This window comes from Silurus aristotelis, assembly GCF_946808225.1.
Source record: "Silurus aristotelis genome assembly, chromosome: 25".
Lineage (NCBI taxonomy): Eukaryota > Metazoa > Chordata > Actinopteri > Siluriformes > Siluridae > Silurus > Silurus aristotelis.
The window spans coordinates 15,559,434-15,585,045 of NC_139598.1; the positions used below are offsets into that span (position 1 = coordinate 15,559,434).

Below are 25,612 nucleotides of genomic sequence, written 5' to 3' on the forward strand. Positions count from 1 at the left end.
ATTTGAATACATTTGCATAAAACTTTTCTAACTTTGTTGTGTCACTGGCCACACCCATATCTAGTCACCCATGGGCCACTGTCTTTTTTTGTTCAATAGGACAACATTGGCTGCTTTATTGTTGTGAGTTGCTTTAAGTCTGAAAACAGCTTAAGAAATCCAACTCAGTCTTTCTTGTCAAATACAAACCATACAAAGAATACCAAAGATAAAATATGGTTGTAAATAATAAAAATATAAATATGTTTTGTGGTATGCACATGTATACTGCATATAGAAGCATTTACATATATGAGGACATATAAAGCATGAAATTGGATGACTTAAAAAAAAAGAAAGAAAAAAAAGAAAGAAAGAGGGAAGGAAAGAAAGAAAGAATCAAAGAAAGATAGATAGATAGATAGATAGATAGATAGATAGATAGATAGATAGATAGATAGATAGATAGATAGATAGATAGATAGATAGATAGATAGAATAAACGAAAGAAAGAAAGAAAGAAAGAAAGAAAGAAAGAAAGAAAGAAAGAAAGAAAGAAAGAAAGAAAGAAAGAAAGAAAGAAAGAAAGAAAGAAAGAAAGAAAGAAAGAAGGAAAGAAAGAAAAAAAGAAAGAAAGACAGACAGACAGACAGACAGACAGACAGACAGACAGACAGACAGACAGACAGAAAGAAAGAAAGAAAGAAAGAAAGTAAGAAAGAAAGTAAGAAAGAAAGTAAGAAAGAAAGAAAGAAAGAATGAATAAACAAACAAACAAACAAATGGGGAAACAAAAAACAGAAACAAATTTCGAAAGAAAGAAGGAAAGAATTAATGCACAAAATAATAAATGAATGAATGATTAAAAGAAAGGAAGAAAAAAGAAAGAAAGAAAGACAGAATGAACCAACAAACGAATAAATGAATTAATTAATGAATTATTAAGTGAATGAAAGAACGAACAAGCAAATAAACGAACGAATGAATGAAAGAATGAATAATTAAAGAATCACTTGAATGAACGTGAAGTAGTCACTTCCTAACACTAGATGGCAGCACCCAGGACGAGCGCGCTGATGGAGCGCACATTTGAGCGCTCGGAGAAGGAGAAGAAGGAAAGGAGGCGGTAGAGGTGGAAGAGGAGGAGGAGGAGGAGAAGAAGGAGAAGGAGGAGGAGGAGGAGGAGGAGGTGGTTAATGGGGAAACTGCCTGCCTGCCTGCCTGCCTGCCTGTGTGTCTGTCTGTGTGTCTGTCTGTGTGTCGCTCAGCCGTTTTTTGTTGTTGTTCCTCTGGAGAGTGGTGTTTGAACGGTGAGCAGGAGCATAAACACACCGCTGAGGAAGGAGGAAAAAAGACGCACGGAAAGAAGACGGAGGTCCGTCTGGAGAGGGAGCAAGCAGCCGGAGGGAAGCTATTGTGTTCGGGGTCCGCGGAGGGCTCCGACTGGGGGATTCACCCGGGAGCTGAGAGGGGGTGGGGTAAAAAGGAGCCTCTAGGACGCCGAGGGAAGGAGCCTGATAGTCGGACACGCTTTCCAGGCTCTCGCCGCCGTGGCGATTGAACAGTTCAGAAGGAAGCCGCGGGGAGCCTGAGTGGATGGGATGGAGCCGGGACCATCTGCAGCTGGTAGGTCAACCCTAGACAGGGGTTTATTCTCCGAAAAAAAAAAAAAAAAATGCATGCATTTGCACAAAAATACCCCATACAACATGCAGAACATATGCATTGCATTAGTTATACATGCATGTGCGCGTGCACTACACCTCAAAGTGTGAATAGTTTAATATTTAACATCAATAACAGCAACCATGCTTTGGGTTAGGAACTTGTTTATTTGTTAATTGTTTGTTTGTTAGGCTGACATGCATCCAATCACATTACAGCAAACCAAAAGTCCTCCTGCTTTCCTTAAAAAAGCCTTGTATACCCACAGTAGTTCAGAACCTGGGGGGGAAAGTGTGACATGGTGGTGGTGGTGGTGGTGGTGGTGGTGATGGGGGGTCGTGGGAATACAGGGTGAGGTGAAGTCCTGAGAACCCTGCCCTGCCCCATCCCACCCCCTTTTCATTCAGATTAAACCACACCTCTTGCCCATGCACACCCTTGTCTTGCACCTCCCTGCCCGGTCCCAAGGGATAATTGATCCTGGTGGAATGGGGGGGGGGGGGGGGGGGGGGGGGCAGATGTGGTTTGTATTAAGTCTGCTTAAGGTCATTGACCTTCAAACAATGGGAGTGGGCCAGCAGTGAGAATTGAATCCATGCCTTAAAGACACATCAGTACGGGAGGGTCCCGGGATAGATTTTAGACCTTAATCATATTTGTGCAATGTTGCATTATGCAGAAATGTGGTCAGGTGTATGGTCATGTGGTATAAATGCTGTGCAACGGAAGACCCTGTTGCAAAATATAATGGAGAATTCAAGCTGAAACTGGGGCTAATTTCTTTCTAGCCCATACTAGTTTCAGTATCGGTGACTGTCGTTTTACAGGTACACATCAAACTGACACCAAAGAACAACCTCTAAAGGAAAGCCGACTGGACAACGCCTGAAAAAATAAGTTGGATTAGAACACACCGGACAGACTACAGCCGGCCGCCAGCTAGCATATACATTCTGCACTTGTGTAAGAGAACATTACTCTCCCATCCCAGCAGGTGGCAGTAGTCTATATTCACCATTCAAACAGGGAAACAGGAATAGCTAGAACTGCGTATACATAAAGCAAGCAGCGTTCACACCTGCCGCGATCACGGATTCGCTAAGTTGTAAAGACAAGAGCAAGAATGACGAGAAGTGTTGTTGTGTTCCCTCTTTACTCCGTCGTTGTTTGCTTTCGTCAGTTCCGTTTGCTCGTTCACTACGCTGAATAGCCAATCTGAGGGTTTTTTTTGTCGCTGACGAGATCCGCTGACGAGTCGACGTGCAGAATTGGCCGGAAACCAGTTAACAACTAGAGCCAACTGTGCAGAACACAACAAAAAAAAACTAAAGCCGACCGACGCTTAAAAAAACACACGAAAGTATATACATACATGTATACGTGTGTGTGTGTGTGTGTGTGTGTGTTTATATATATGTATGTGTGTATATATATTTGAGCCAAAGGTTTAAACACATCATCTCCTTTAGTGTGTTTCTTCTTTATTTTGATTATTTTCAGCATTGCACATTCATTCTAAAGACATCCAGAATACGAAAGAACACATGGAATTCTGTAACCAACAAAAATGTTAAACAACCCAGAATGTTTTATATGTTCAGTTCTTCAAAGTAGCCCTCTTTCGCTTTGATTGCAACTTTGCACACTCTGAGAATTCTCTCTAAAAGCCGCATGAGTTATTAACTTGCAATGCTTTTCCAACAATTTTGAGGAGCTCCTAAAGGTGTTGAGTGCTGTTGTTCTTTTGGAAAACAAATGATGCCCTCACTAAGTGCAAACCAGATGAGGTGGCATGTCCCTGCAAATTGCTGTAGTAGCCATGCCGGTTAAGTGTGCCTTCGATTTGACAAGACACCAACCAGCCAAGCACTCAAACATCGCTTCTATGTTTTATAGTGGAAACCATACATTAAAGAAATGTTGGTTCACCCTCTGTAAGTTTAACAAAGACACCTTGGGTGTAACCAAGTATCTCAAATTTTGACTCTTCTGACCAAAAGACAGTTTTCCACTGACCTATTTTATTTTTTGCCCCAAGCAAGTCTTTTCTTTCTGTTGTTCTTAGTAAGAAAGTAATGGTTTGTTAAGCACAATTTGACCATGAAGGCCTGGCTTGCTCAGTCTCCTCTGAACAGTAGATGTTAAAATATATCTGGGACTTAAACTCAGAAATCTTTATGCAGTTCAGCGGTTTCTGTGAGGTAGCTCTTGGTCGTCTTTTCCTGGGACGGTCTTCTTGAGAGCCTGTTTCCTCATTGCAATTAATGGATTTGGAGACTAAGAATATATGTCAATTACTTGAGATTTTGAGGTTTGACTGAACTTCATTTCTTAAAGTAACGATCGACTGTCTTTACTTAACTGATTGATTCCTGCAATAATATGGATTTGTACAATAGTCGTAGGAGCACTAATAGGGCTTCTGATTCTGTGGTCACCCTTTCATCTACACAAGACAACTGATAGGCCAAAGCATATTAATAAGGCAAGAAATGTCACAAATGAGCTCTTGAAAAGACACGCATGTAAATTGAAAACCATTCCAGTGACTACCTTCTAAATCTGATGAGAAAATGCAATGAGTTTGCTAAGCTGCCATCAAAACTAAATGTAGTTACTTTGACAGTCTAAAATATAAAATGTATTTTGGCTTGTATAACACTTTTTTGTTTTCATAGTTTATGACATAATAATAATAAAGAATGAACTTTGTTGGTGTGTATTTTAATATAATATAATAGAATTTTAATATAATAGAATTTTAATAGAATATAAAAAATGTGTGTGTATATGTATGTGTGTGTGTGTGTATGTATATACATATATATATATATAATATATATATATATATATATATATATATATATATATATATATATATATATATATATATATATATATATATATATATATATATATATATACACACACACACACACACACACACACACACACACACACAGCGCTCTGGACAGGTAACACAGAAGACAATGCAGAATGAAAAAAAGGAGGAACCCTTTGTAGTGCCAGAAAGCTTTACACATTTAATTTATGAAATAAGTTACAATCAATAGAATCCCTGGAGAGAACTTTGTCTAACAATCTGCTCTGGAGAAAGCGGAATAAAGCAGATGAAGCAGAGGAGCCTCGCTCATACAGTAACTGTTTTAAACTTCAGGCCGGCAACATGGTTAAGGGTGGATGCACCAGAAATGCTGGTATTACAAAGAATAAAGTCCAACTTGCGAATTGGAATTTTGAGAAAAAAACTTTTTTTGTGCCGGAAACAGGCTTCCATAGTATTCAGGCTAAAGTTTACAAAGTTTGTATTGTAACCTGAATTATTTAAATATTTTTATTTGTTTTTTTATTTGATGTAATATTGCAATTAAATGCACTAAATGGGTTTAGTTTTTTAAGGTTTTCTTGTATTAAATTTCAGCAATAAAATGTTAATTTTTCCAAAAAGGAAACAAATTTCTTGTTAATTTTAAGGCTTATTTTCTCTTCTATATTCATAATTGCTTTTTTTTTATGAAGTAAAAAATTACTTCTTATCCGATTATTTGATTATTCATTGAAATAACTATTAGAATACAGCCCCACCATTATGGCGGATTAATGCGCAGAGACCAATCAAATGGCTTCTAAGAGCCTGTGGGCGGAGCTAAAATGAAAAGTTGAACGATTGAAAACTACAAAAATTTCTAAACTTTTCCATGTTAATCTCATAAAGTGTGCTGTAGAAAATGAGGAGAATGTGTGAGACTAACAGGTGGTAGGTGTAATAGCAACTTTCAGTCGATTACTGACTATCGTGACTGGTGAATTTACAATGTCATGTACAATTTTTGGAAAAAATTGATCACCTCTGATATCTTTCAGTAAGCTGAAACTCAAAAAATATCAGTGTCGATCTGTGAATTATATCACAAGGGAACATTGGCGTAATTAGAATGCTGTATCTGTTTACACTTAGCAATATATAAGTACTAAATAAAATCCAAACCAGTGCAGCATTATAGACAACATATGCAGTGACATTAGAATGAACTAGAAATGAGCAAACCCATGCAAAAAGATCTGATTATTAATGATCAGTGTTATCAGAAACAGCAAAGCCATTAAGTGGTCTTTCTGCTGTTCAATTCAGGCCTTGAAATGGATTCTTCTCAAATGTTGGATAAAGGCATCTGGCAAAATGTAAATGTTTGATAAACATGGGTTTAACGTGTTTAGGTTTCGTTTTTATTAGTCTGACATCATCGAATGATGCTCGTGTGTTGATTTACACCACAAACTTTGAAAAAAAGCGCGCAATCGTTCCAGGTTATATTGAAGTTGAGATTTTATGAGCGCTAATGAAAAGGAAAAAAACATTGCTCCATTTTGGGTTAACAGATGCAAAAGCAGCAAAGCTTTCGAGTTCGCTGAGGCAGCTGAAGCCTTTATGTCGGAGTTTGAGAGCGTAACACGGCGTCCATGCACGGACCACCTGTCCGATCTCACCACATTTGTTCCTGAAGTTTCTTTTCTGAAGTTTAAATGGGAGGTGAGGGGCAACACCCATCAGCAAGACATCTGGACTCAAAACAGCGGACCAATGAGTGCTCGAGTTTCTGCTACTGCCCTCCACTTCTACCCTGTTTTGGCTCCTCAAGGAGGGGTTGGGTGGGGTATAAGGGACGGGCTATTGTCTTCACTCTTGTTGCTCTGGCTCCCACTCCAACCATCTGCCTTCATTCTGGCCAGAGTTTTGAGGGTGTGTTATGTACGTGTGTGACGAAAAGCAAGTTTTTTATTTTTTTATAAATTCTTGGCCCTCACAGACAGACTCACACACACGTACACACACATAAGCTACCTGTTTGCAACTGACCCAAGCACATAGCATTTTAATTTCTTTCAATCAAAATTTTTCCCCTCGCATCCCTTCATAGAGTGGACGTGCGGGGAAAGATTGATGGCCTCGTCCCAATATGATGGCGCAAACGAGCGCTCCGAACCCCCCGCACACCCGCGGGTCGCCTCATCTCCATGACAATGTGTGTTGCTGTGGAGTCGCCATGGTGAGGCTGGGAATGTGGTGTGCGTGTAGGGGGGGGGAGTTGCGTTTTCGCGCGCCGTGTCGGTGATGTGGGGGCGTCAGTCTCGCTGTCGTACTTTCTCAAAACGTCTTTTCTCTCTCGCTTGCTGACTCCCTCGCTCTCTCCCTACCCAAAACACACTCAATACAGCAGGAGTCAGCGCTCAGCTTGTGTTTCACATCCCTGATTCACGGATAGACCGAGTTCACAGATGGATACATCGTAGTGAAAACAGATATCTGACCTCATTGAGGCAGGTTCAGCTAGAGAGAGAAAACACTCTTTCATAAAGAAATAGTTTTGTCAACACTTTTGTCTTGTGGCAACAGATTTTGAAAACACACTCCATGTGAGATCATCTTGGGTAAAAATGTGTGTTGTAGATACGAGGCAGTATCAAACATTTCGAGACTAGTTTTGAAACACACCAAAACAAGCCAGATGGCAGCACACGGCTGCACGCACAGTCGCAGGGAGCACCGACCTTCAAGTCAGTGTTTTGCAACTCGTGCTATTCCGCACCCAGTCTACGGTCCAGATTATGCTCCTGCATACTTCGCCCTCTTCCCGAAGATGAAGATCCGGCTCAATGGTCACTTTTGACACCATTGCGGAGATCCAGTGCGGATCGCAGAAGATGCTCGTCATGCTTTTAAAAGAAGATTTCCAGGACACATTCCAGAAGTGGCAGGAATGCTATTGCTGTGCAATAGTGTTTTCTGGTTGATAGTTTGTAAATGTAGAGAAATAAGGTACTTTCTTGTAAACAGAGCGAGTTTTAAAACCTTTTAAAACCACCATGTCAGTAGTGTTTTTGGCGAGGGGGTTCTTAAACTTGTCAGAACAACATAAGTGCAGTTTAAATCACAACAATGAAATCCAGCCCTACAAAGTAATGTGTAATGTAAGTTACCCATAACTTATTTTTTTGTTCTTTACTGTTCTTGAACTTTTCTGAACAACCTACACGCAAGCGTAAGGTACGTTTTTAACCAAACTTAATTTTAAACTTGAATGTAGAATACATTCCAACACTGCATCCAATCAAACACATGCTGCACCCAATCAATGTATAAATATCAACACAGAAAGTAGCCCAACATATAAGGTGTGTTCTTAAGAATTTGTGTCCAATTATCAAATATGCAAGCAAGTAAAAATCCAAACACTGAAGCCCCATATCCAGTGCAGCCAAACACACAGAACACAGCCCAACCCTTAGTGGTTGAGGCATCAGAACTTTCAAATCACAGCCACACCAAGCTGCAACTCCTGTGCCCCTGAGCAAACTTGAAAACTTGTCAGAACATTATATGGCCAAGAAAAAAAAAATTGGGGGCAAACGCTGGGAAATTTTAAGCAAAACACTAAATGATACCAAACACTAACCCCTAAACATAGGATTTACCTCAAGTTGTGTGTAGTGTAGCTTGATCTGTGTTTCTGGGAACTTCTTAGTGTAGACTTGTCTGGATGTCATGCCTGCAAGTAAGAAAAAACTTGGAGCAAAAGATCCATTCACTGAGTCTAGCCTGAAAGCCAGTTCAACCCAACATGCCAAACCCAGCCTAATATTTAACCCAGTAACACACAAGGTGTATTATAAATGTCAAATTATTGAAAGTGTTTTTCAATGTCAGTATGTGCAAGCAAGACTAAAGTTGGGGCAAAGCTGGTAAGGTTGAAGCCCAACACTGAATCATGCCAAACACTGATTACAGCTAAACACTGAAAACATGGGATTCACCATAACATGTTGTGTTTTGTAGCTTGAACTTTGTTTCTGGTAATTGCGAAATACGAGGAAATTATATATAGTAGCACACTATACTTGTTGTAAATGGCAAATATTTGAAATTTTGGGATGTTCTTTAATGTCAGAATGTTAAAGTGAGAGGAAACTGGGATAAAATCTGGTAAAGACAAACAGTGATGCCCGATGCAACCCGATTTATAATGTCTATTGCAGATTACCTGTATTTGGGAAAGTTATTATTGTAGAGTTGTCCAAACGACATACCTGCAAGTAAGAAAGTCAACATTCAAACACAGAAGCCCAAAACCGAATGATAGCAATAACTGAATGCACTTTACCAGCCGGTTCAGCCCAACACACCAGACCCAGTAACATACAACGTGTATTGCAAATGGCAAATTTTTGTACAATTTTTGACATCTTTTTGAAGGCAAGCCAACATAAAATAAGATTTCCTAATACTTTAATATGAAGTGTTTCCCAAATCAACCAATAGCCTTTACTTTTAAGTGGTGAGGACGTGAAAGGATTTATTCTTTTTGTAAATCAGGATGAAACAAAATAATTAGTTAGGGAAATGACATTATACAATTCTATACACTATAATGCCATTTACATTCTGTATAGTTGCTTTGAGACAATGTCCATTGTGAAAAGTGCTGTAGAAATAAACTTGAATTGAATTATATTTTAGGAATAAGAATTCCTACACAAAGACAGGAGAATCTGGCCAATCAGGGCAGAGAGAATTTAAGAGGTTACTAAGGTTACACTGTACTGTAAAAGATCAAATAAAACCCAGGGCTAAATGTTATTGTTCTATTGTTTGATTTGTTCTCTACTTTGGTGGGAAGCTAAAAACGAATGAACGTTGATATCTTCTCATTGTGGAATTTTTAGCATTGTTTTTGGTAGTAAATTTGTTGAAGTGCAATAGTGAATTATGGGAAGTGTTTGTGAAATTCTTTATATTTTTAACTTATATGTTAAATAGAAGCGAGTGATGATGGAATAAAAATTGGATAATTTCATCATAACGGAAGATTTTACTATTGTAAATATGTTATTTATTGAAGTTTCGGGAAGTTGGAGCTTTTACATTTATTACTTAATGGCTCATGCTAGAAATACAAGAATACTAAGCTTGAAGCTTATTCAAATCCATAGTTTTAAAATGTTGCTAGTTTGATTTCATTTGAGAGAAATGTAAAGAAAAATAAGGAACTTTTCATGAGGAAATGAAGAAAATCAAGATGGCAACATAGTACTTGAAATATTATTTTTTAAATTATTTATTTACAACTATTGGCTTGACTTCTTGGCCATGTTTCAAAACATTAGACCACTGAGTGTTAGTTATCATACTAACACCATTTGTCAATTGATTCTGTGGTAATATAACTGTAGCATTGCTTCTACTTGTGAGACCAAACCCTAAAACTTTTCCCAAGCTTGTTAATCCACCTGGACAAACGATTAGGTTGCTCAGCCCCGAGGTACTAAAACATCATGTTTGTACCCTAAATTGTATATATATTTTTTTATTCAAGTTCTTAATACTTCATGATCCAAAAAGTATCCCAATAAAAAGTTTGCGGATTCATAAAATGAGCGCAATTTGAGCACCCAGTCAAGCTAAGCAGACACACAAGGGAATATTTTTGGCTTGGATCCTAGGGATGGTTAGGACATTGAAAATGGTGATTAAATAGTTTTTTTGTTTGTTTATGTTTAACTGATTGGCTTGACTTGTAGGCCAGGTCAAACAACTCAAACCTTTTTGTTTTTTGTCTCGGGAGAAGCTGGATTATTTCAAACACAACCTTTTTTTGGCGGGGGATATGCCTTCCTTTTCTAAAGTCTCTTTCCTTCCCCCATCCGTCCCTCGTGTCTTTGTCTTTGTTTCCCTTTTTTTGTCTTTTGTCCCCTTGTCTACACACATCTACACATGTCGCATGTTTAATCCCGTCTCTCCTGATCTCTTTTTACTGACATCATCCCCTCCCTTCTCTCTCTCTCTCTCTCTCTCTCTCTCTCTCTCTCTCTCTCTCTCTCTCTCTCTCTCTCTCGCTCTCTCTCTCGCTCTTGCTCACTCTTTCTCTCCTTGTTCTTTATCTACCTCTCTTTCTAGCTACTCTCTTCTGTATGCTGTAATGATGATCTCATCCTTACCGTTACTCCAACACCAAATCTCCATCACACTCTCTCTCGCTCTCTCTCGTTGATGTATGTGATCTCATCCCTGTAGACACCGTCTCCTCTCAAACCCGATCACTCTCACAGTGATGCTAACATCTGCTGATGCGTTGTCATTAGGCCCGAGACATATCCCGTTACAGGCTTCACAGGAGAACGTTAAATACAAACACGGTGACATTCTATTACATTCATTTTGTTGTGAAAGCGAATGGAAGCACTGCAAAAACAATATGTTGTATTAGTTGGGCAGGAAATGTATCATATATGTATTTATTTTGGTTTTTTGTTTTAATATGGATATGGTGTTACGCTTCAGTGTTTATCACACTGACATAACTGTACGTGGTGAGAGACGGGAGTTTGAGATGGGAGTGTGATTACATCAGGTGCAGCACACAGGAAACAATTGCAACCTGCGTTTCAGACTAGAGATCGAGCGATATAGGATTTTATACCCATAGATAGGTTGCATCGTACTTTTTCGATAACCGATCAAACAACTTTGAGGCAGTTCGCTTCCTGCTGTGCATGTTACTACCTCTAGTGTAAAAAAAGAAAGAAAGTGTTTGTACCGAATGCTCCTGAAAAGAGAAGCAGTCTTTCCACAGCGATTTGTACTGCGGTATCGGAGAAATTTGTATTCTATCTTGTGCCCAGTTGTGAGTGATGTGATAAACATTTTCTTTTATTTCAACTCTGTCGTTTAGTGCCCATGGGGCTGTACCCCCCGCCCCTGCAGCAGGTCTTCCAGGCTCCCCGGAGGCCGGGCATGGGTACCGTTGGGAAGCCCATCAAGCTGCTGGCCAACTACTTTGAGGTGGAGATTCCCAAGATGGACGTCTACCACTACGAGGTGGACATCAAACCCGACAAGTGTCCTCGTCGAGTCAACAGGTACTGTCCCAGTCATTTTACAAAATGTACTTTGTTGTATCCTATCGATGAATGAATTCCTGTCCAGTGCACCATGGCAGCTACTAAAACACCTCACACCCTCGTGCTCAGGGAAGTCGTGGAGTACATGGTACAGCATTTTAAACCGCAGCTCTTCGGGGACCGCAAGCCGGTGTACGATGGCAAGAAGAACATCTACACAGTTTTGGCCCTTCCTATAGGAAGCGAGAAGGTCAGGAAAAGTCTGAGTTTTTTCTGCCCACCTCATTGTGTTGCAAAACTCTCTGACGCTGTTATCCGGTGTATTTCAGGTGGACTTTGAGGTGACCATTCCAGGTGAAGGGAAAGACCGGATCTTCAAGGTGTCCATCCGCTGGCTGGCGAAGGTGTCATGGCGGCTTCTGCAGGAGACGCTGGTGAGCGGGAGGCTCCAGGTTCCTCTGGATTCAGTCCAGGCTCTGGATGTGGCCATGAGACACCTGGCTTCTATGAGGTACATGAGATATGAATGATGGACGTTGCTGTGTGTAGATTTCTCAAGAGATGGACAATATAATTGTAAATAATTGGTACTTGGATGAATTATGCACACAATAGACTTCATTTGAGATAATGGATCATATGTTTTGTATAAATGCAAAAGTAAATATTCAGCAAAACAAGATATTGTGACATTATGATGTGTATATAGAAATGACTTTTGAGAACCATGATAGAATATTAAACGTATTGATGTGTGGTGTTATTTTTGTGTATTAGGGCTGTAACTGTACACAAAATTCACATACTTCCGACTTTTTTTTTATCTGGGTTCGGTTCAATTTTCGGTACAGTTAGGGGGAAGGTTTTTTATTAACATTTGTGAACATCAACAGTTTACTTTTTTTTTTTTTTTTTTTTTTTTTTTTACAAATTTATATAAAATGCCTGCTTGTTTTAAATAAATAATAAAACGAAATAAAAATTTATGTAATACACTTTTCTGTTATATTGATTGATTTGAGTGATTGATTAAAAAAGTGCAAATTAAATTGATTAAATAAAATAAAATAGTTTACATTTCTTAGACAGGTGTGTTTCAAAAAGTGTTTTTTATTTTATTTTATTTAAGTATTTAATTTTTTAAGTATGTACTACTTAACTGTTCTACTTATTTTGGCATACTTTAACAAATGTCAACATTTAAGAAACAATATTTTTATTCATCCATTGAATAACTTATTACATTTATTTTATAACTTATTAATAATTAAGTATTTTATTTAATTTAATTCCATTTAATTATTAAAAAATGAATCCAGCTGTACATGAAACGCAAAAGAATCAATATCTCTAGCAGTACAAATCTTGTTTCTGGTACGGATCAAGTAGCCACATAGACACTGCGCTCAAAGTGCGAGGCAAAGACTAAAATTTGTGTTCCACCACTTCGGTTTTACGAGGGAACTCGGATTTTAACTATGCGCCACACATAGGGATTTCAAAACAAGGATTTCATTTGGTACACATTTGCACCGTATCGAAAGACCAGTACCGAAATGTTTCGGTACGAATGTGTGTATCGTTACACCCCTATTGTATATTCTTGCAATTCTCAATTGTCCAGAAACAGGTTCAGAATGCAGAAAGCCCTGCGTTTGATTACTCATTTAGAGTCCGTGTCCACTCACTTCTATGGATGTTGTCTAACATGATACACTGTCCTATTTTATGACTCATTTGACAGCCAACTATCCTTTTAGCTAAAACAAGAAACTTTTTTTTGTGTCTTGTGTAGTATTCTCTCATTTTAATCCACAACTCGTTTATACACTCTGACACCATCACAGATACACTCCAGTGGGTCGCTCCTTCTTCTCCCCACCTGAAGGCTACTACCATCCCCTGGGAGGAGGACGAGAGGTCTGGTTCGGGTTTCATCAGTCTGTACGGCCGGCTATGTGGAAGATGATGCTCAACATTGACGGTAAGCAACTTTGCGGTCATGTGCTTTATATGGTTTGTGTGATTTAATGTGTTTAAAACTGGTTTTGCGCCGTGTGAATTTCAGAATTTTTTACTGTATACTGTAAATGATTTGTTTATTTGGTGGTCAGGAGTTGAGAAAGTTTACATCTATAGGCCAAGGGTACCTAATTATGCATTTTACTTGGACAGGGGTGTAACGATACACGTATTCGTACCGAACCGTTTCGGTACAGAGCTTTCAGTATGTGTACCGAACGCAATCCTTGTTTTACATGTGGAACAAAAACTGAGGTCCTTCACGAACATATTAAGTGGTGGGACGAAAGTTTGTTTAGTTTGTATGGCTACTCGATCCATACCAGAAACACTATTTGCATGCGTGAAAACTCCGATTTTGTCGTCAACATCTTTACGATAGTCTAGAGTTATGAATCCTTTTTTTATGTACAGCTTTAAGAATTTCTCTTAAAAGAAGAAAGTCTTGACAAGTCCACATATCGAGGGAATAAACGAATGATCGGTGGAATGAATTCCTTTATAAATAAATAAATGAAACAATAAATAACTTGTGTGTTCTTAAACGCAGACATTTGTTATGCTGAAATAAGTAGAACGTTTAAGTCGAATGTATCTTTAAAATATTAAATATTAAATTTAAACAACACACACATTTATATACACATCTGTATTACCCAAATGGGGTCTAACAAATGTAAGTTATTTCATTACATTTTTCTATTTATTGAAATTTTTATTATTTTTTATCAACTTAATTTGAGCTGGTTTTTTAATTTAAGAAAAAAGTAAATTGCATTAATTTGATTTATTATATATAGAATATAATATATATTGTAAAATAATGATAATGTAAATAAAATAATTTATATAATATAAAAAAAAGATATATTTTATATTTTGCATTTCTTTCTGCTAACTCTACCGAACTTGAACCGAACCATAATAATAAAAAAATGTTGTAACATGAAAAGCATTTGTATGTATTTTGTGTTGTGGGGGAAAAGTGATGGGAGGGAAAAAGCTGTTATTGGCAAATCAACAATGACTCTTGTTATTTTTTGGTTTGTTTCCTTCTGATTTAAAAAGTAAGTTCATCTTATAACAAACAATTTGCTCAGAAACAGAGTTTTGTCATTTTTTTCCCCCCCAGATTAAAAAAACAAACAAAAAAAAGTTTTAAAATGTCTTTGAAATCTGCTCAACTCCAGTGTCAGCCACTGCGTTCTACAAAGCGCAACCGGTCATCGAGTTCATGTGTGAGGTCCTGGACATCCGCAACATTGACGAGCAGCCCAAGACCTTAACCGATTCCCAAAGGGTTCGCTTCACCAAGGAGATCAAAGGTGAGCTGCGGCCTACGCACCGAGCAACAATTTAACGTTTACTTCATCTTCGCCGAACAGCCTTTAGACTTACTGCCGCTTCAGTCGCCTCGACCATTTCATCTCCGTGCCATACAGCTGTGAAGCGGTTTGATCCCCAATCTTTTTGAACCACATTCATCGAAAGAAATTGATAAAAACGTGAAATTGCATGTAATATCCTAAATCCACATTCCTAATGGATTTACACCACCACTATATTTTCTCTATGGAATAATACAATGCTTTTATTAACATTTGTTGTGTGTGTGTGTGTGTGTGTGTGTGTGTGTGTGTGTGTGTGTGTGTGTGTGTGTGTGTGTGTGTGTGTGTGTGTGTTTCAGGACTGAAGGTAGAAGTGACGCACTGCGGTCAGATGAAGAGAAAGTATCGAGTGTGTAACGTCACGCGCCGTCCCGCCAGTCACCAGACGTGAGTGTGTGGACCCGAGTGTGTCTCTGTAGCACTTGGGAAGCTTTTTGTCTTTTGCAGATATTTAAACGTATTGAAAATATATGAAGTGGTAATAAATATAGTGAGTTAAACACTAACACCATTTGTATACTCAAAAGGGGGTTCAACAAGCACATATGGGGTGTGATCATCAGTCCCACAAAGTTTTAAACATGAGTTTCTTCCTGGGCCTCAGGTTTTCTCCCGGAAGGAAAGATCTCATGGGAGGGCATATATAAGAGGTGGCAGCTTAATGGTTACAGCTCTGGGTTACTAAACTGAAGGTCTTGGGTTAAAGCCCAAGTGGCATCGCCAAGATGCCACTCTTGGGTTCCTTTAAGCAAGGCTCTTAACCCTCTGTGCTTCAGGGGCGCTCTAACATATCCTGTGCTCTGATGTTCCTAACTTTCGAACAGAAGTAGAAGCACCTTTCTTTGTCTTTTCTTATTAAATGTTCTTTGACTCGAGGACCTTCTAGAGTACAGGAATCAGCAACATGTATGAAAAAACTGACCAAGCCTAGTTTTATAATAGCGTTCCATGTTATTGAAACCAACCGCAGAATCTTCTCCAATACTATGAAGATGATCGTATGGAACTCGGATATCGGGAAGTAAAGGCTGCGCATGTTCTCGCAGGTTTCCTCTGCAGCTGGAGAGTGGACAGACAGTGGAGTGTACAGTGGCGCAGTATTTCAAACAGAAGTACAACCTGCAGCTGAAGTACCCTCATCTGCCTTGTCTGCAAGTGGGCCAGGAGCAGAAACACACCTACCTGCCCCTGGAGGTGAGCCGTCCTCGCTCGACGTCCCCAGAGGCTAATGATTTGAATTAGTATGTTTGTTACAATCTTTAAATCCCAAAAAAACAAATTTTTTTTTATAATTTTTTTTTTTTAGGTGTGTAACATCGTAGCAGGGCAGCGCTGCATCAAGAAACTGACCGATAATCAGACGTCCACTATGATCAAAGCCACGGCTCGCTCCGCACCCGATCGCCAGGAGGAGATCAGCAGATTGGTAAGCACTGCCCTCTAGTGTTCAGGGGTAGGAATATAACACAGTTTTATTTTAGTTTTATGTCAGGCAGATATTTTTTATGCAAAGCGACACCCGTATAAACCTCAGAACAAAGTTCAGTAGAGCGTCAATGCATTTAGATGTTCCCAGATTACATTCGGAATATTAAATGTAGAAAGAAAGGGATCAAAAGTACAAGTTCTTTATTTACTCTTTATTTCACTCTCGCCTACTCCTGAAAACACTGTCACTGATTTGAAAGATTGTGTAAAAATGTACACAAATGTTAGGGTTACGTTTAACTTACAGAAAAATAACAGACATAAACCATTAAACTGATAAAATAAAGTAAAAGAAAGTAATGCTAAAGTACAGCACCACATATGACAAACACCTTGCGATTTTTGTTTATATTATATTTATTAGCTTTAAAAAAAACAAAACTTTTAAACAACTTTAAACAAAACATTACAGTTAGCAGGATCTGTGGGATGGTGGGACTCGGGCCATATTTGTTTGTTGCTACAATTAAATATTTTTTACAATTTTGTCGTATCGCTATTATAAACGATCATAGCGATCAAACCTCAGGACCATCCGTATAGAAATTTGGTAAGAAGTGACACAAGTCTTTTGAAGATAATATCATACACCTTATGTAATTATTTATTATTATTTTAAAGTTTTTGTAAACAGGGCAGCATACGTTCTCGCAAAATCGATGATTAACCAGCGATTCCTCGCCTCTGTGCAGATGAAGAACGCTAATTTTAATCTGGACCCCTACATCCAAGAGTTTGGGATCAAGGTGCGAGACGACATGGCGGAAGTGACGGGCCGAGTTCTTCCTGCTCCCATTCTACAGTATGGAGGCCGGGTATGTGATAGAAACATTTCTATAAACGATAGTAAAACAAAATGGTAAATCTTTTTAAAATGATTCAATGTTTAAGTTAAATTCAAGCAAAAAATGTAAACTACTATAAATTAACTAAGTTTTTTTTCTTAGTAGTTGTATTAAAAACTGAATCAGGAATCAGACTACTGGTTCTAGAGTGTAAAAATTCGAGAGAGAGAAAAAAAAAAAGATATCTGTATTTGTTGACTTTTTAAAACTTTTATTGTAATTAAATATTTTTATATAGCTTTTATTTCATTTTTATTCATGTTTGTTTATTGAGAGGAAAATAGTGGTTTCATGTTTATTAGCAGCCATTTTTAATTAGTCTATAAATTCTTTTTTTATTACAAGCATTACAAATAATTAAATCGCTTTTAGTCTTCAGACAGACAGACAGACAGACAGACAGACAGACAGACAGACAGACAGACAGACAGACAGACAGACACAAGGTGGTATCAAAATGTTTAGAGAGTAATGGTGGAAACTGGTGCCATTCTGACCACGTCTGCGATTTTGTAACAGACAGCAAGTTAGAACAAAGAGAAAAAGCGGCACACGCGCTTCAAGAGAAGTTAAACATCACGAGAGAGCAGGAAGACCTTCAGAGAGCTCAACCCCAGAAAAATGACAAAGCTGATGATCGACGGAGAACAATCCACACGATCTTAATTCCGCACCCACCCTATTTGCCAGATTTCTCCAGATTTCTATTTTGAAGGTGATGGTGTGTAAACGTAGCTTGATAAACGGTAGACAGACAGACCAGACAGACAGACAGAAGGAGAACCATGCCTCAGACAGCATCCAGGTCTAAAAGCGTGTTGGCGAGTGCAGTGTCAGGTGTAGTATAAGGTTTTGTCGCTTTTCTCTCTGCAGAACCGAGCTATCGCTACTCCCAACCAGGGAGTGTGGGACATGCGAGGGAAACAGTTCTACAACGGCATCGAGATCAAAGTGTGGGCCATCGCCTGCTTCGCCCCGCAGAAACAGTGTCGTGAAGAAGTGCTCAAGTGAGTAGTGCTCCAAATCTTCACTCTTATTTGTGCTCTGCTTGCCACAGATATTCTGATGTTTCATCCGTTTTGTTTTTTTTGTTTCTTAAAGAATAACAGAACTTTCTTCTCGTTCAACTTCTCGCTTTCTCTCTATCTCTCTTTTTTCCTGCAGGAACTTCACAGATCAGCTGCGCAAGATCTCGAAGGACGCCGGGATGCCCATCCAGGGTCAGCCGTGTTTCTGTAAGTACGCACAGGGAGCCGACAGCGTGGAGCCCATGTTCAGGCACCTTAAGAACACCTACTCCGGCCTGCAGCTCATCATCGTCATCCTGCCCGGGAAAACACCTGTTTATGGTACACAAAATCACCTTTCTAATGAATTTGTCTGTGATTAGTGGAAATGCACCTGAATTCTGTAGATTGGTTAAAAGCTTCCTAAAAAAAAAGCTTTAGGATTCTCTTGCTAGTAAAAGAGTGTGATTGAATGTCTCTCGGAATGTGTGTTATTCATATTAAAACAAATAGAAGTCTTTCAAAAGTGACACTTTCTGTGTGTGTGTGTGTGTGTGTGTGTGTGTGTGTGTGTGTGTGTGTGTGTGTGTCTAGCGGAGGTGAAGCGCGTAGGAGACACTCTTTTAGGAATGGCCACTCAGTGCGTGCAGGTGAAGAACGTGGTCAAGACGTCACCGCAAACGCTCTCCAACCTGTGTCTAAAGATCAACGTCAAACTCGGCGGCATCAACAACATCCTGGTACCACATCAACGGTGAGAACTGATTATAGAGAGAAAGAGAGAGACGTATGTGTGGGAGGGCAGAGGGAGAAGTGTACAGATGTGCAGAGAGAGACAAAGAGATGTTTTTAGGAAAGAGACATGTAGAGAAAAAAAGGACAGGTGGATCATCATTCTCCTACCGATATACCCCATGTCCCTCCTCTGCACATGTCCAAACCATCTCAATCTCGCCTGCTTTACCTCGTCTACTACATGCGCTGTCCCGCTAATGAACTCGTTTTTAATCCTGTCCATCGTCGTCACTCCTAAAAACCTTGAAAACCTCAACATCTTCAGCTCTGCTACCTCCAGCTCCACCTTCTGGCTTTTACTCAATGCCACTGTCTCTAATCCATACAACATCGCAGGTCTCCCCACAGTCCTATAAACTTTCCCTTTCACTCTCACAGATACTCTTCTATCATAAATCACTCCTGTTATCACTCCTGCTATCACTCTTTTCCACCCACTTCACCTGCATTCTTTTCTTCACTTCTCTATCACACTCTCCATTACTTTGCACTGTTGACCCCAGGTACCTAAACTCCTCCACCTTCTCCACCTCCTCTCCCTGCAACCGCACCCCTCCACTGCCCTCCCTCTCATTCACACACATGTACTCTGTCTTACTCCTACTGACTTTCATTCCCCTTCTCTCCAGCATGTACCTTCACCTCTCCAGGCTCTGCACCACCCTCACATACTTCTGACACTCCAGACTTCCTCATACAATACCACAACTCCTCTCACAGCACCCTGTTGTTCGCTTTCTCTAAATTTACAAACACATAAATGCAATTCTCTCTGACCTTCTCCATACTTCTCCATCAACATCCTTAAAGCAAATAAGGCATCTGTGGTGCTCTTCCTCTGCATGAAACCATACTGCTGCTCACTTCTTCTCTCAGCCTGGCTTCCACTACTCTTTCCCATAACTTCATGATGACTGATCAACTTTAGTCTCCTGTAGTTACTGCAGGTCTGCACATCTCCCTTATTCTTAAAGATCGGTACCAGCACACTCCTTCTCCATTCCTCAGGTATCATCTCACCTTTCAGAATCTTGTTGAACAATCTTGGTAAAAACTCCACTGCATCTCTCCTAAACATCTCCACTCTTCTACCGGTATGTCCTCTGGTCCAACCGACTTTCCACTCTTCATCCTTACTAATCCTATACACTTCCTGCTTCACAATCTCCACACCATCCAAGCTTCTCTCTCTCTCTCTCTCTCTCTCTCTCTCTCTCTCTCTCTCTCGCTCTCTCTCTCTCTCTCTCTCGCTCTCTCTCTCTCGCTCTCTCTCTCTCTCTCATTTCCCTTGTTCATCAAAAGGAAGAGCTAGTGTAAGAGGTATATAAGAAAGAGAGTAAACTGTCTATAAGCAGATAGAGAGATAATAAAAGACAGACAGATCCTGAGAGAGGTTGTGTGTGATTAATCTACAGGTCCGCAGTGTTCCAGCAGCCCGTCATCTTTTTGGGTGCAGACGTCACACACCCACCAGCTGGAGACGGGAAAAAGCCCTCCATTACTGCAGTAAGTAATGTCTCTGTATACAGGATTATTTACATTTGACATGATGATCAACAAGGTGCTTTTTAGTCATGGGAATCATTTTAGTGAATCGGTTCTTTGAATCTTGTTCAGCAAAATGAATCTTTTTCTTTTGACTCTTCTTATTTTTTAATTAATTAATTAATTTATTAATTAATTTATTTTTTAGTTAGTTTATTTCATTCTTTTAATTAGAAATAAAATTGCGGCTTAGGAGAAATGATGATAAACAGAATAAGTAGTCGTTAGTTCTCCCATAAGAATCCTATCATTTTTGTAACAATAATGTCAATGTTCGGACTGAAAAAAAACAACAACCCTGATCTATTGCATTGTGTTATTGTGGGAGTCACATGACAAAAGAACGAATGACTCAAACCAGAGGACTACTCAATTCAGAGATGAACTACTCGTCTGTTTCCTGTACATAACCTTACGAAGAGTTCGCTCGAGTGCATCCAGGAGAAAATGAACAAATCACGCATTGAGTTGCCTCGTTCAGAATGAACGACTCATTTATGAGCAACACAACTCTCTCTCTATCTCTCTCTCTCGCTCTCTCTCTCTCTCTCGTTATGATATCTCATCCTCCATCCACTTACGTTACTGATAAAGATGTGAGTCTGTAACAATAAATGGCTAAAAATCAAACAGATGTGACTAGATAGTCACGAAACTAGTCACGTGTCACGAGTTTTTTTCGTCCAGACGTGACATTAAGTCAACTCAGGCTTCAGAAAAGCAGGTTTGAATTATTATTGCAAGTTCAAAAATGCAAAAGCTTTCCTTTCTAATTTATTTTTTTCCCCTCTAAATTCTTTCATACTTTACTCTTTTTTTTTTTTTGCTAATATATTTCTTTCTTTTCTTTTTAATTCTTCTTTTTTCTTAATCGCACTTTTGCTCTAAATTGTATTTTTAAATTATATCTTTTATTATTCTTCCTTTTTTTCCCCCCTTCCTTCTCTTTGCTTTCTTTTGTAATTTGTTTTAAATGCTTAAAAGCTGCTAAACAATTTATTTTTTATAAATGTATCGATCTTTTCCCTGACTTTTTCTCATTTTTTTTGTGTCTTTTCCTAATTAGAATGTAATCGTTTTCTATTAGTCTTGTTTATAGATCTTATGTATTTGTCATCCGTATATTGAATGTGTATATTCTTTTTCTCCTTTTTTTCTATTCCAATTCTTTTTACTTTCTTTCTTTCTTTCTTTCTTTCTTTCTGCTTACTTTTTCCTTTCTTCATTTCCCGTCTTCTTTATGTCGTTTATATATTTATTCATTTATTTTAATACAAAAAATGTAATAAAAAACTATTCTTTTTTTTTTATTTAAGGTTCATTTGCCAGATATTATATTTTGCTCTCGTGCTGTTAGGGGACCTTGTAACCTTGCACTCTGCTCTTTGTTTTAAAGATGGATAATCCCTAACCCTAGATGCATTTCTTTTCCACATGGCCGTAGCTGAGTAGTGAAACGTTCTGTCCTTAGAGGACAAAACCTGCGTCCTGTCCCAGTTTCCCCACCCTGTTCTACCGTTCAGCCCTCGTGCCTTTTAAAGTGCACGTCAGTGGGCGAGGGACGGAACCGAGGTGGAGGAGGAAGGAATTAGGAGCGGTAAGAAGGGAGAGGGAGAGCGTACGGCTGCTCGATGAATCACGCAGGATCAGGTTGCTACGTCACCTCACAAATCCTGTCGGCTCTGGAGCGCTTGCGGTTGGCGGGCGATGGTGACAAACGGCTGAGTCACAGGATGAACATGAAAGAGGAGAGCTGTGTGTGTGGAGGGTGTGGTGGTGAGCAGCACTGACCGCATTTCCCCAAGCCGGAAAGTGGAATGATGACTCACTAGATTGCATTGGCCACTAGATGGCAGCATTTGTATTATAATGTATGGAGAAGCATGCCAAAATGTATCTATAAGGGGTACATTACAGTGTATTCATAGTGTACGAATCAATCGATTAAACCTCCTCAAACCCGAAAGAGGTTCAACCGCGAACTTAATAATGCTTTACTCTTTTGCCCAATCTCAGTTTCGCTCGCTTTTGTTAACCTCCTTGAGAACTCCTCCTCATATGCCTCGCACTCTCCGTCTCTGCCTGTAGGTCGTGGGCAGTATGGATGCCCACCCCAGCCGATACTGTGCCACTGTGCGGGTGCAGAGGCCGCGGCAGGAGATCATCGAGGATCTCTCCTACATGGTTCGTGAGCTCCTCATCCAGTTCTACAAGTCCACACGCTTCAAGCCCACCCGGATCATCTTCTACAGGGACGGCGTTCCTGAAGGCCAGCTACCACAGGTCATCACACTTAATCCTGTGTGTTTTTTTTTGTTTGTTTTTTTTAAATCTGTAGGAGGAAAAACATAAAAAAGCAAAGGACATGCATTTATTTAATTATTTATTTACTTACTTATTTATTTATTTATATATATATATATATGTATATATATATATTTATTTATATATATTTATTTACTGCACTATTCACATTTGACAACTATTGGACGTGTTAGCGATATCATAAAGTGTAGTAACTGGTAGTGTTTTTTTTTTGTTTTGTTTTTTTATCTATACACTCGCGTTTATGATTCTTCAATGTGTCTATGGCTTATTATAGTGCTTTGTTTATAAATATTGGCACCCACCATTTAAACTTTATTGACCACTAGGTTACTGATCAGAAGGTTGGGGGTTTAAACCCCAGTATCACCAAGCTGTCATTGTTGGGTCTTTAAGCCTTAATAGGTTGTTATAAATAAGATCTGGTAATAGCAGACGTTTGGAGGATTAAATTATATAGATGCATTCCGGCATATTAAACCATGCTAATAAGGATGTAATAAATACTTCAATTTAAAGAGCAGTCTAGTGTAAAATGTTACCAAATAGATTTCCATGCAGTTTGATTTACGCCATACTGCACGATTGTGTATTATTACAGCGAGGGGGTTGCTAAAAATAGCCCCAGCAGCACCCAGCTGTTGTTTGCAGCCTGTCGTTCTGGCTCAGGGAGTTTATAATCTCATGAAGGTACAGAAAGTGCTTTCCCTTAAACCGCTTGGTCCCAAAATGCTGTATCTGATTCAGGAGGGTTTGATGTGGCACATTTTCAGTATCGATATTAATCAGTCCTGGTTCGAGAATTCGATTCTGTTTCTTTGTAATGCTTCGATAACGGGTCGTATACGTTACAGCGTTACGGGTTCTCACGATGCGTAGGTTAGATGCTGGAGATCTGCTCTCCGAATTGTATAGGTCCCTCCGAGTTCGACTTTTATGTGCTTTTAGCCTCGTGTTAATGCGTTCTTGTCGAAGTTCACCTCAATTACAATAATAACAGAACACGACTGCAATTATTTTGCAAAAATCAAAAATCCAAAGACGAGACTAATTTCTCTCTATCCGAACGCTTTTTTTTTTTTTTTTTTTTTTTACATTTTTTATACAATACTCACATTTTCTCCCACATTTCTATCTCTTCTCAGGCAGCGGTTCAGAAACCTGCACTTAATTTGTGCTAAAAGCTGCTTCGTGTTATAGTTTACATAATGCACAATTTTCCAAGACTGCAGTGTTGAATTCTTGTATCCCATTGGTCCAACAAAAAAAAAAAGGGGGGGGGGTTTGGGCAATCTGTTACTATAGCAACAACTCAATCAGATCCTGATTCAGTCAGATGGAAAAACCTTTATTGTCGATTGTTTTCAAGAAGTTTCCAGTGTTAGGGGTTAATAACAATCCATCACAGTATAGTCTTTGGGGGAAATTTCCTTTCCTTTTCTTATATTTTCTTTTCTTTCTGTCTTTATTTAAAGCAGCACAATTTTCTAAAAGGAAAAAAAAACCTGTTGAAAAAGCAAATGTTTTCATATTCATTGCTTTATTGTGTAAGAAGCCCAAATCTGGACATTGGGATTGTTCATTATCAGCGACTTCGTGGTAAAGTATTAAATAATGCTGGTTGAGGCATGAGGCGAGCAGAGTCGCTGGGAACACCGTTAAACAATGATGGAGAAGTGAGATCATGGAGATGATGAGGCAGCGTGACTCACGGCTCTTCTATGTCCTGCAGATTCTGCACTACGAGCTGCTAGCCATCCGGGACGCCTGCATCAAGCTGGAGAAGGATTACCAACCCGGCATCACCTACATCGTCGTGCAGAAGCGCCACCACACTCGGCTGTTCTGCGCAGACAAGTCAGAGAGGGTGAGTTTTCCAGAATGAGTCAGCAACCGAAAGCAACGGTCTGCCAACCTCGAGCAAAAACACGGTCACACTCATTGAATTCGAATGGCTGGGGGTGGAACCCAGGTGTTTGAGAAATTCAAAAAAAAAAAAAAAAATGAACCTGAAACCTGAGTTTTTTTTTTTCCGGCAGATTGGAAAAAGTGGTAACATTCCAGCAGGAACCACAGTTGACACCAGCATCACTCACCCCTTCGAGTTCGATTTCTACCTGTGCAGTCATGCAGGAATTCAGGTGAGTTCAGAAGATTGTTGTATACAGAATACAGGATATGTGCATTAGATAAAAGGGACTATGCACATAAATCAAAGAAAACATATTAGATCATGACATCATGGTAGTTACATGGAACGTAATGAGGAATAACAAACCAAAAACAGTAACCGTGACGACGACAGTGTGAGGTGCAAACAACACGACATTGTTCGTAGTAGAGAAAGAAAAACAAACCAGCGTTTTCTAAAGGAATCTGACGTGCGTGTTTCAGGGCACTAGTCGACCATCACATTACTACGTGCTGTGGGACGACAATCGCTTCACCGCCGACGAACTGCAGATTCTCACCTACCAGCTGTGCCATACGTACGTACGCTGCACCCGCTCCGTCTCCATCCCAGCACCGGCCTACTATGCCAGACTCGTGGCCTTCCGTGCACGCTACCACCTGGTGGACAAAGAGCACGACAGGTGAGTCCTCCAGAGACATTGTGGAATTGGATCTCCTAAGA

General features: G+C 39.4%; 1 protein-coding gene and 2 long non-coding RNA genes across 3 annotated transcripts in view; all 3 read left to right on the top strand.

Annotated features, from left to right (window-relative positions):
* Positions 1-625, top strand: part of LOC310719601 — a 310,811-nt gene extending 310,186 nt beyond the window's left edge. The window contains exon 2 of the long non-coding RNA XR_014531529.1: positions 561-625. This is a non-coding gene — a long non-coding RNA (uncharacterized lncRNA). The remainder of the gene's footprint in view (positions 1-560) is intronic.
* A 456-nt stretch (positions 626-1,081) lies between these two features.
* ago1 (argonaute RISC component 1) overlaps positions 1,082-25,612 on the top strand; it is a 28,265-nt gene continuing 3,734 nt past the window's right edge. The window contains exons 1-18 of the mRNA XM_083529460.1: positions 1,082-1,605; positions 11,394-11,580; positions 11,692-11,812; positions 11,892-12,073; positions 13,410-13,546; positions 14,775-14,909; positions 15,272-15,359; positions 16,019-16,166; positions 16,279-16,398; positions 17,153-17,275; positions 18,179-18,312; positions 18,470-18,654; positions 18,907-19,066; positions 20,523-20,613; positions 22,741-22,935; positions 24,710-24,844; positions 25,017-25,118; positions 25,372-25,571. Of these exons, the coding sequence (XP_083385586.1) occupies positions 1,581-1,605; positions 11,394-11,580; positions 11,692-11,812; positions 11,892-12,073; positions 13,410-13,546; positions 14,775-14,909; positions 15,272-15,359; positions 16,019-16,166; positions 16,279-16,398; positions 17,153-17,275; positions 18,179-18,312; positions 18,470-18,654; positions 18,907-19,066; positions 20,523-20,613; positions 22,741-22,935; positions 24,710-24,844; positions 25,017-25,118; positions 25,372-25,571 (2,468 nt within the window). The 5' untranslated portion in view covers positions 1,082-1,580. The remainder of the gene's footprint in view (positions 1,606-11,393; positions 11,581-11,691; positions 11,813-11,891; positions 12,074-13,409; positions 13,547-14,774; positions 14,910-15,271; positions 15,360-16,018; positions 16,167-16,278; positions 16,399-17,152; positions 17,276-18,178; positions 18,313-18,469; positions 18,655-18,906; positions 19,067-20,522; positions 20,614-22,740; positions 22,936-24,709; positions 24,845-25,016; positions 25,119-25,371; positions 25,572-25,612) is intronic.
* On the top strand, positions 4,968-11,248 carry LOC310720082. Its single transcript, XR_014531654.1, has 2 exons — positions 4,968-7,493; positions 7,752-11,248. It is a non-coding gene; the product is annotated as an uncharacterized lncRNA (long non-coding RNA).